At 42.5% G+C, this 11,814-nt stretch overlaps 1 protein-coding gene across 3 annotated transcripts; it reads left to right on the top strand.

Annotated features, from left to right (window-relative positions):
* The first annotated feature begins 188 nt into the window (after positions 1 to 188).
* On the top strand, positions 189 to 11,806 carry nprl3 (NPR3-like, GATOR1 complex subunit). 3 transcript variants are annotated; one of them, XM_086133589.1, is made up of 14 exons: positions 189 to 587; positions 955 to 1,021; positions 2,215 to 2,253; positions 2,859 to 2,991; positions 3,506 to 3,580; positions 4,700 to 4,853; positions 4,920 to 4,995; positions 5,064 to 5,201; positions 6,715 to 6,871; positions 7,646 to 7,752; positions 7,873 to 8,002; positions 8,338 to 8,530; positions 8,780 to 8,981; positions 9,707 to 11,806. In XM_086133589.1, exons 1-14 carry the CDS (start codon positions 374 to 376, stop codon positions 9,870 to 9,872), a joined length of 1,851 nt encoding a protein of 616 aa, XP_085989715.1. In that variant the 5' UTR covers positions 189 to 373; the 3' UTR covers positions 9,873 to 11,806. The 3 variants fall into 3 exon arrangements, with proteins under 3 accessions (XP_085989715.1, XP_085989713.1, XP_085989714.1); XM_086133587.1 differs by lacking the exon at positions 2,215 to 2,253; XM_086133588.1 differs by lacking the exon at positions 2,215 to 2,253 and having other exon boundaries at positions 958 to 1,021.
* Positions 11,807 to 11,814: the final 8 nt, after the last annotated feature.

Genomic DNA, 11,814 nt, shown 5'->3' on the forward strand with positions numbered 1-11,814 from the left:
GTCTAACGTAAGTATCATTGAGGATTTAGTGTGAGACGTATGTATACTGTTTTATTTGACTGAAAAATATAAAATTGAAAAACTGTTACATCTTTGTCCCGCCGAATTGGAAATGAATTAGCGCATGTGCATTAATACTATGTTTCTTGTTTCCAGTCGGACACTTTTAAATTGACACAAAACAATCGGGTCGAGTTGCAGAGGTTGAGGCAACGTGAAAATTGGAGCCGATGTGAATACGTTTGAGAAAACGATTCTCAAGCAGCGTTTAGTGAGCATCGTTAAGAGTTAGCCTTGCAACGAGTAGTGTTTTCACTTTGTATCGAGAGGCGTCGATTGTGTGGCCACCATGCGAGCGATCTAGCATGCCATTATGATGCTCAACCCGTCCGGCGGCAGCGGATCCGCAGATGACCAACGAAAATCGGCGGTCACGCAGCCGAGAATCAGCTTGTACAGGGAGCCCCGATGCGGACACAAGACCAGCCCCATAAGTGTCATCTTAGTGAGCTCCGGTAGCCGCGGGAACAAGCTGCTTTTCCGCTACCCTTTCCAACGAACCGCCGAGTGTGCGTCGTCTCACGCAGGTATACGTTAGCATCACACTGGCTGCATCCTCAAGAAACACACCCAATGTTTGGTTAAACGACACGCGTTGCAACTCGTTCGATTATATTTGGCTTTCTGGTGAAATTTCAGGACACTCTGGGCATAAGTTGCACTTTGTTGTGAATTTTGCCAAGTAGTGACAAATGAACTGAAACGCTCAACAGTTGGACATGTGCATTCAAAAGAATGAGAGGCGGTCAAATAAGTACGCCTGAAACCGTTATAATGCATTCGGCGTTCATTATGAAATTTCACCTCAAAAAGTCGGAATATCCCTAACGTATTGAGAGCAGTGTATGTCAAATTATGGCTTCAATATTTAAGCCGTATCTTCTCCCCCACAAGCAGAACAGCGGAATCGCTATGCCCAGAATACAACGGCAGAAGTTGAAGATCACGATGGAGATTCAAGGTACTCTCTTACTCATAATGTTAAAAGTAGGGATGCGTGCGTACCTATACCAGGTGCCGGTATTGTGCTGATACCCTATTTCAAGGTATCAGTACTTGCGAGAGTGGCCAGCTGGTTTGCACGTTCGCCTCAGAATACTCTGGTTTCCCCCCCACATTCCAGAAACATGCATGGTAGGTGAATTGAACACTCTAAATTGTCCCTAAGGCTGATTGTGAGTGTGAATGATTGTTTGTTTATGTTGCCCTGCAATTGGCTGGGAACCAGTTCTCAGTTCTGTTCTAAAACGACAAAAAAAAAGGAATCAGAATTATTAATAGATCAAAATATACAGAACCCACAAATCCACTATTTATCAAATTAAACCTTATGAAATTTTATGACCTGGTTGACTTCACAAATAGCCCAATTCATGTACAAAGCACACAATAACCTGCTCTGCCAAAATATCTTGAAGCTTTGCGAAATTCGATAATGTTACTATGATTTAAGGGGCACCAACATCTACAAAAAAAATCCAAAACAAGAACAAACATCAAGCAAAGGAGTGCATCTGTAATAGGTGTTAATCGGTGGAATAATTTTGAAACTAACCTGAAAATGAGTGACTCGCTTGCTGAGTTCCAAAACAAATTCAAGAGAATAGTCAAAAAAAAAATATATATATATATATACATAAATCTAAATTAAGTTGATAAATTTGATACATTTATTAAATATAGTAATAAGTCAGAATTAGGTTGATTAATGTAGTAATGTAATGCAATATCCATTATGAATACAAGAGAAGATCGACTTATAAATGTGCTACAGTGTGTATGTATATAGTCCCTATACAAACCAAAAGTTTTAAAAATAGAGAATTATAGTACGTAAAAGGGTAAAAGCATTTGTTCATATGCAGACGTTTTCCTTTTCTTTTATGATTGATATTAAAAATATATCAAATTATATATTAATACATAATGGGTAGGACTAGATACGTTTTTTTTTTTTAATTTCTTCCTACTCCTTTGAACATATAATTTTTTTCCCCATTTGTTCCCTTTCAGTATACCTAAAAACAAAGCAGCGCTAGCGTCAATCATATGAGACCGGTTAAGCGAAGTAAAAATAGCACATGTTGCATCTTCCTATTTTTTGTTTGCTTGGTTCTTCTTTTTGTTTTGTTTATGGCCCCATTCCCATTTCAGAGAGTCATCTTCATTAACTGACGAACAGTTGGTAGCGGGGTAAGACTCTGAAATCCTCCGAGAGGCACCTTTTCTTTTTTCTGCCATCACTCGCTGTCTCTGCTTGTGTTTATTTATTTAGTGGGACTGATCGATTTGATTTCTTATTAATTCTTCTTCTTTTTAAACGCGTGCCAACGTTCTTGTGTCCATTCCCCTCGGTGAAAGGTGTGTTCATTTGCTGTTCCGTGTTGTCGTATATTTCATGGGAAACGGATTAAAGCGCAACCAATCAACCTGCAGCATGTTGCATCCATTGAAATTGGCTGCAAACTCCAATTAAATTAAAAAATCCCCCCTCCCCCCTTCTTACCAATCGTGAAAAGTATGTAGTGTGTTTTTTTTTCTTCTACAAAGTCTTTCGTTTCAGCATGAATTCCCTGCCGCATGAATCTTCAGCAGAATGTGTACCCACCCGCACACACACACAAAATTGTTATTTCTGTCTTTATACAAATCACAGGAAGTGGATGGAATCAAAAACGCTCCAGAAAATTTCTCAGCCTGAAAATCTCTCTCAAAATGTGTGACTGTTGATGCTTTTTTAAATTAAAAAAAATAAAAATAAACTCTCGGGTATAAGCCTGGCCTTTTCCATCTCTTAGGTTTTCCGACAGTATCCTGGCAACAATCCTGGCCACCAAGTCGGACATGTGCGGTAAGAAGTTTGAGCTGAAGATCGACGACGTTCGCTTCGTGGGCCACCCGACTCTGCTGCAGCATCCGCCCATCATTCAGGTTGGCCAGCAGTTCACCTCCTCAGCTCTATGCTGGCCATTCGTTTACACCTCGATGACATTTTTTTTTTTTAACAACCATTTTAGTTGTCTTAATTATTGTTGAAGAGAGAGACATGTTTTTTTTTCATGGCTAATACCAGTACCAGTTAGTAGTCAAGGTGGCAGAAAACCGATATTTGGAGCAGATATTCACTTTCACTCAAAGGGAAAATATTAGTGTTACAATCTTTAAAAAAAAAAAAAACCCTCAAACTCTTAACTTTGTTGAAATGTCTTTTTCTAAATGGCTGTAAATCTAGATATGACCGAGAAATACATACCATAATAAAAGTCTAATCTTCATATTTTTTGTTTTGAACTTTTTCTCCTTTCTTGTAAAAACAATCAAAATAACAATTTAGAGATATACAGTATATATATTTTTTAGAGCACAGGGTATTTTGTTGAACATTTAGACATTCCTTCCCATTTTTATTTCACCGTCAATTATATTTTTCAATTTTTCATTGCAGGTGTCCAAAACAGATCCTTCGCCAAAGAGGGAGATGCCCACCATGATCCTCTTCAATGTGGTGTTTGCTCTGAGGGTTAGGAAAAATCTTGCATGTACAGGACATGCTCACCAGACACTTCATTAGGAACACCTGCACAATTTACCCCCCCCCCCCAATTTTTTTGATTGCTATGTACAATGTCTTAAATACAGGACTGCGAGATTGCAAGCTATTTTCAATATTTTCACCCCCCGATGTTGCCAAAGTGATAACAATATCTGCCCCCCCCCCAACCCCCCTCAATAAATTGCACATATCTCGACTCGGTAAAATAAATAAATTAATGTGAATTTCAGATCTTATTATCCAAGTTTGTAATGATTCTGCCTGTGGGTGGGACACAGAAGAAGGGAGTGGGTGAGGGAGGGCTGTGTTTACCAGCGATAATTTCTCCAGTCTTCGCTATCTGTGAGAGCAGAGGAGGCTTAGGGGGGTGGAGGGGGCTCAATTTTGCGCGTTTGATCGTGTTGATTGATGTGGCGCCACTTGTTGCAGCCCTTGCTGAGTCATGGTGGCGCGACCCATCAGATATCCGCCAGTCGAGGGGGGCCTGAAAGAGGCTGAGTCATGGTTTGCGTGACGATATCTGCCCGGCAACTCGGAACTTAGTTTTATTTTTTTATTGTTTAGCTTGAACTAGATACTAACGCCGGTGAACTGCTAGAAGTATTGTTATGGTTATTTTACATAAACATCGGTCATTTTAGCTTGCGAAACCAGTATTAAAGAAATAGTGCAAGGACGATAATGCGCACATGATCACCGTATACAAAAACGTTAGAAAAATGAAATACAAAACTATTAGAGGGAAAAATGCAAACATGTTACATAACAATTGCACAAATATAAAGAACAAAACTGATTAAAAACAAATATTATAAACTAAAATAAATAGAAAAAATATGAGACAAATACAAAAATATTCAATGAAATTTCAAAATATATCCAAGTGTTTGAAAATACAAAAATATTCCGACAACATGCATAAACATATAAAAAATCATACCAAACCATTAGCAAAATAAAATTGTAAAAAATATTCAACATTAAAAATACTCTAATATTAGATGGCAAACGCATGAATATTAGTGAACAAGCCGTGTGTAAGGTGGCCTGTGTGTTGTCGTGCAACTGTTTATTCTGTTTTGCCAGGCCAATGCTGACCCCTCGGTCATCAGCTGCATGCAAAACTTGTCCCGCCGCATCGCCATTGCGCTGCAGCATGAGGAACGCCGCTGCCAGTACCTCACCAGGGAGGCCAAGCTCATGCTGGCCGTGCAGGACGAGATCACCACCGTCACTGAAAGTGAGGAAAATAAATACATCAAATCATAATAATTTGCTGTGTCACTCTTGCTCTTTTTGTTCTTAGTGAGCCCACAGTCACCGTTTCGACAAATTCTGCCCAAATGTAAGCTGGCCAAGGACCTAAAGGAGGCATATGACAGGTTTGTGCATAGACACGGCATCACTTATTGCTTCCCATAATTTTTTTTCTAACCGTGTGTTGCTTCAGTCTGTGCACGACGGGCATGGTGCGGCTGCACATCAACAACTGGCTGGAGGTGAGCTTCTGCCTCCCGCACAAGATCCACCGCATTGGCGGCAACTATATCCCCCCCGAGGCCTTGGAACGCAGCCTGAAGGCCATCAGGTGCGACCGATTTTTATTGTGCACCATTCGGTCCTTCCGTGTCACGCAGTATGAAGAGTTGATTGAGACACTTCATGTCACCCTCGTAGAGAGCAACGTGATTACGGTGACTTCACAGATTGTCATGATATTGTTTAATAGAAGAAATAAAAGAGCAATACACATGGGGCAAAATAAAAGTTTCGTAAAAAAATAAAGCAAGACTCAAAAATAAATATAATAGGAAATCAATTAAAAATAAGAGGAAAGGGGCAAACATATTTGAACAAAGATAGCAAAATAATATTTTAAAAAACAAAAGTATTTTACTACAGATGCACAAATTCAGGGTTTCTTAAATATCGTCACTCCAACCTTAAAAAAATGGCCTGGGTCATATTTTGACCTCCCAAAAAAATAATAATAATTGCCTTAAACAACTCAGGATTCTGGCCAAAGTCGGCTACATCCTTAGCTCAACAAATAATTTAAATTCTACATCTCAAATGAAATTCCTCATTTTTAATGTAGTCGGTATTTGGTTCAGTTGTTCTTGTTTTCTGAAAAAAAAAATACATGGGTTGTTATTTTAGGAAGGTGATGATATGGGGACAAAAACTATAATATAAATAAATTAAATGGATGAAAAGGAGACATAAAGGTATCTAGAAAAAGCCAAAAAAATTGTAAAATAGTAGCATAAAACTATAGGATTTTGCCATACATGCACACATTTTGGAAATAAACTAACATTTTGTCTAGGATGGGGAAAAAAAAGAAAATAGGTGAAAAGTGCACAAAATTTTAGAACAAACATTGTATTATAAAAATATGTAGCGAGTAAAAAAAAGAATAGAAACCAACAGGATCTTATGACTGATGCACACTTTGGAGGAAAATTACATAATTTTGACATAATGTCAAAATAACATTTTAAAATATATATTTTTTAAATACTCAAAAACATTAGTCAAAAAATAATTACAAATGCGCACAAGTATTTAAAAAAAAACACAATTTAAGTCAAAATACAATCTACACATTCGACAATACAGTAATTTGACTACAAAAATATCATACCAAAAAAATAAATTTGTTAATTAATTAGCCACCATTTTTAGAAAAGAAATTCCCGACGAATCATAACTGAGCGCAATTCCATGATCGAATCATAAATTGTGCAGGTGTACCTTATGTTGTCTACACTGCCCTTTTAACAGTAATAATTCATATACTTATTATTTATAATGTTCTGTTTCATGCTTGTGTGTGCTGAGTGACCTCTTTAGGTTCTGCGTGTGGCTTTAATAGCTAATGTGTGTGCTTTGTTGATAGCAAGTGGGGTCATCTGAGGACAAGATTTGTTGACTGCCTTCTACTGCCCCCTGTTGGTAGTCTGAATCATTACCTCTGTCAAGACGTGTGTTTTATTTTGGGGTTTTTTTGGGGGGGGCGGGGGTTCATTGGCTGTTTGCACAGCCTGAGAATGCGATTTTTCCAGACCTTAATTACCTTGACGGGCGCTGTCGTCCAGGCCCTATCACGCACTGCTGCTGCTGGAAAGCGAGAAGGCGCTGCTGGGCCAACTTCCCGTGGACTGCTCGCCTGCCATGATGCGCCTCATCAAGACGTGCTCGGCGGTGAAGAACCTGCAGCAGCTGGCTCAGGACACTGACCTCGCCCTGCTTCAGGTGAGGCTGCTGCTGTACGCACCTTCCTGTCAGGAAATGCGGTCATAGTCCTAGTTTTCGTATTTCTTATGTTTGATTTGAACCGATCACAAATGGGGAGGAAAAAATGAGAAAACAGAAACTCTGAGAGTGCAGATCTCCGCCAAGGCTTGAAAAAGTGCCTTTCATTTAAATTGCTGTCAGATGCGCCATCCCAAATGTGATCCTGACGAAGCTGAGTTTGACGCCAAATGTCCACAGGACGGAATCTACACTCCCCTCCAAAAATATTGAAACAGAGAGGCCAGCTGCTTCATTTTTTGGGGGGGTTCGTCATGAGAATGTGAATATGGGCTTTTATTTAGATCTCATGTTCACACCATAGAAGATTGGCATCTTTTTTTTCATGTGAGCAAATGTACTGGAACATGATAGCCAGCTATGTGCTATGACTGGTGATATAAAAACAATGATTAGCAATTTTAGATTTGAGTTTTGCCCGTGAAGGCTACACTCAGTCGCTTTCGCCTCTGTGAAAAATGACTATGACTGCAGCTTACTTTTATCACTTAGTTGTTGAAACTCTTATGTAGCCTTTATTATGCAGCCCCCTGGTGGCAGAGGAATGCACACCGGAAGAGTGCAACGTCAATGAGTATTGAAACGTGAAATGATGATGGGGGTGCATTTATTAAACTTGGTTTCATGTAAATTCATTACTGGGTAAACACCCAGCAATCTTTTTTTTTTATTTGGAAACAACAGTTACAAGATAACATGTTGCTTTACTCTCAGATCTTCCAAATTGCAGCCCACCTGGTTTACTGGGGCAAGGCCATCATCATCTACCCACTGTGTGAGAACAACGTCTACATGCTGTCCCCTCACGCCAACATCTATCTGTGAGTCTCTCGTCGACGCACATGCGGCCACTTTTGTATGTATGATGGCCATCCAGTGTCAAGAGTGCGCCAATAAAATGTAACCTCCACTCATTTCATCTCTCTCCACTCACCGGACAGATTCTCGCCTCAGGCCGAACAGTTTGCGCAGCAGTTTCCCGGTCACGACCTTCCTTCCACATTGGCGAAGTTTTCGCTGCCTGTCTCGCTGGCCGAGTTCAGGAACCCCCTGGAAGCTCCCGCGCAGGAGGTGCGTCTGACACCGTCACAAATATGTGAAAAAAAAAATATTAGCAAAACAAACAGTTTCAGACACAAAAATCATTCCAAAAAACAAAATAATCACAAAAATAATACACAAAAAATTGCTATTCACCAAAAATATGAATATAGGACTATAGATACCAATTACACAAATATAATACATCAATTAGAAAATAATCCAAATGTATTCAATAACAAAGATAAAATGTTAGATTTTCTTGCTCTCAGTCAGCTGTGATTGCTCCTGCACGGCCGAGCAAAAGAACGTATGGCTGGATACGAGTTGAGTAGGTGAGATGACGCGTGCGCGTGCCCACGCAGGCTCAGCTGATCCAGATGGTGGTGTGGATGCTGCAGCGCCGCCTGCTCATCCAGCTGCACACGTTCGTGTGCCTCATGGTGCCGCCGGCCGAGGACGAGCCCGCTTACAGGGACGACGACCTGTCGCTGGCCGCGCGGGTCGCCGGTGGGCGCGGCCTCAGCACCCCGAGCGTCCTCAGTTTCGGATCCCCAAGTATGACAGCAACTGCGTGCGTGCGTGTGTGCGTGAGAGAGCGAGAGAGAGAGATGAGGTAACTGAACTGGAATGTCTGACTGTGTATGTGTATTTTTTATACATTGAGATAGATAAATCTAGTCTTTTCTTTCCTTGTTCTATTGACAATATTACAAGTTTTGACAAAATTGTCAAATTGAATGATGTAACCCTCGCCGCCCCCTCACCCCTCCAAAAAATGACTGTGTGCCCATTTGTTGCTTACAGCAAGCAGCGATGACATGACCCTGACCAGCCCCAGCATGGACAACTCCAGCGCAGAATTGGCCCCCGGCACCGACGACTCTCCCCTCAACAAAAGAATCTTGCTGACCGAGACTCTGCTGGCCAGCCTGTCAGAGCACGACAGACAGTTCATCCTCAACATCCCCGCCGCCCAGAACCAAGAGGATCTCCGCATGTTTGCCAGGTCACTTGACGCTTATCGCGACGACGCCTTATGCTACGACGATAGCTTGAATATCACAGCGCTAGGAGTTGATGACTCATCACAGACTGAAAAAAGCAAAATGCTGTTTATGATTGGGAATAACTGGAGGGGAAGATTGCAAGGAGTTTCAGTGTTTGTATTACTTATGGGACACATATTATTTTAGGAATATCAATTCCGTTATCATTATTCAACATGGGAGGGCGTATACAATTGACTGTCCAATGATACACTGAGAATTAGCTTAATGCTAACACACAATGCAAAACGCCATTGATGGGGCTAACGGATAGCATAATTAAATAGCACTATATAACAACTCGCGGGCATATTTTCTTTATCCTCCATGATAACCGATTAATATTACTGCAGTCACAGTAGCTTTGAAAATCTTCTTCGTTGGTGTCTTCATTACTGTCACAATATATTTTGTCAGGCACATGCACAGACATTTTATGCGGGCAGGTGCACAAACCACCCAACGGCAAACTTATTCGCACAATTAAGAAAAACAGGAGTCAACATATTGAACTTGGGTATTAATTTCGATATTTTTCTCATTTGGGCAAAAGGGGACTGATACTCGACCACCACTAGGTGTCAATATGTGCACGTCGGATCATAATTCCTATTCATGAATCTTTTTCAAGAAAATGTGCAGAAAACAATTTTATTTCCCCGTACAAATTGTAAAAACCTTGCAGGTTGCTGCACTATTTCCGGGGCCACCACCACTTGGAGGAGATCATGTACAACGAGAACATGCGGCGCTCTCAGCTCAAGACGCTCTTGGACAAGTTCCGCAGCGTGCTGGTGGTGACCAATCACGAAGATCCCATCATTTCCATTTTCCAGTCTCCCCGAGAGTAGAGTAGTAGTCATCGCCCTAGTAGTCCTAGCGTAGCATGCCCCAGTTGGACGCTGTCAGTCACACCACGTGGCAGGGAACCGATGTGTCAGGAGAGAAAGAAAAGGTTGATTGGAGACCATCCATCCATCCATCCATCTTCTACTGCTTATCCGAGTCGGGTTGCAGGGGCAGCAGCTTTAGCAGGGAAGCCCAGACTTCCCTCTCCCCAGCCACTTCTTGTAGCTCTTCCCGGGGGATCCCGAGGCGTTCCCAGGCTAGCTGGGTGACATATTCTCTCCAGCGTGTCGTGGGGCATCCTCAGGGTCTCCTCCCGGTGGGACATGCCCGGAACACCTCAGCAGGGAGGCGTTCAGGAGGCATCCTAATCAGATGCCCGAGCCACCTCATCTGGCTCCTCTCGATGTGGAGGAGAAGCGGCTCGACTCTGAGCCCCTCCCGGATGACCGAGCTTCTCACCAGAACCCAGGCTGTGTGTGGAGGCAAGTCCGACTATATCCAGTCTGAACTTCTCTACCTCGCACACCAGCTCGGGCTCCTTCCCCTGCAAGAGAGGTGACTGACATTCCATATCCCTAGAGCTAGCTTCCCTAGAGCTAGCTTCTGTAGCCGAGGATCGGACCGCCAGGGTCCCCTCCTTTGGCTGCCGCCCAGCTCGCACTGCGCCCGACCCCTTTGTCCCCTCCCATGGGTGGTGAGCCACGTTATCTCTTCGGACTGAGCCCGGACGGGCCCCATGGGTATAGGCCCAGCCACCAGGCGTTCGCCAACGAGTCCGAGCTCCAGGCCTGGCTCCAGAGGGAGGCCCCGGTGACCCACAACCGGGCAAGGGAAACTTGAATCCATTTATTTTACTCTTCATACGGGATCTTTTGAGCCATGCTTTGTCTGGTCCCTCACCTGTTTGCCATGGGTGACCCTGCCAGGGGCATAAAGACCCAGACAACTTAGCTCCTAGGATCATTGGGACACGCAAACCCGTCCACCACGGTAAGGTGACGGCTCACGGAGGGGAAGATGTAGGCAATTTATTTTTTTATTCTTTATGAGCCAGTTTTGAATAATAAATTATTTTGTACATAGTAGAGAGGCCTTGAGTGTTGAGATAAGCGGGAATTAATGGGGGTGGCAGATGTGTTTGGACTGCCGAGGGGGCACACGCTAAGTAATGAGCTTTGCAGACGTTCACCTCACACATCCTGGCAGTGGGAAGACTACTGAGGACTTTAGACGTGCTGTTTTTGCACTTTGAAGGGGAGGCGAGGGCGGTGCAAACATCTGTGGATTCCATGAAAACCAGTAGTCCCTCCTCAAATACCCGAGGCGGCGATGACCTCAGCCCAAGGCATGGGTTGACTTCCATCTTGTTTTTCGTGTGTATGAAAGTGAAAATACAAGATTTGGAGTAGCTAGCCCAGATTTCACTTTTTGAGAACTGATATTGGACCGAGGAGGAGAACCAGCAATCGCCTTTTTGTCTTCTTGAGGATAACAATTGCCCAAAATGGCTTGTGTTAAGAAAATTCAACGTAACTGATTCCTTTTGACTTATTTGCATTACAACCACCGCCACACTGCTATTCTACTTGGAGGCGAAGCTGGGTGAAGGTCCAGAGTCATTTTCAAACAATGGTCGGAGTCACTATCTTGTCGAGAGATCCACATCCCCACTGGGGTGACCCGTTTGCTCTCATGTGAGGTAAGCAGAGTTGCATTGATTTAGTGTTAGCTTCAAATAAACAGCATGTACTTGATTGCTCTGTGAAGTTGACGACACGGTGGTAGTATAGAAATGCCAGTCGCTGAATTTCTCTGCCCCACTCCCACCCCCAAATTGTTTTACTACAAATAATTGTATATAGCCATGCCTGTGCTGTATAGTGTATGGAATAATTGTGTATATTTGTGTTCAATAAACACGCCCACTTTTCACACACTATGTCA

This window comes from Hippocampus guttulatus, chromosome 16 (assembly GCF_054856545.1).
Source record: "Hippocampus guttulatus isolate MCC_2025c chromosome 16, RoL_Hgut_1.0, whole genome shotgun sequence".
Taxonomy (NCBI): Eukaryota; Metazoa; Chordata; class Actinopteri; order Syngnathiformes; family Syngnathidae; genus Hippocampus; species Hippocampus guttulatus.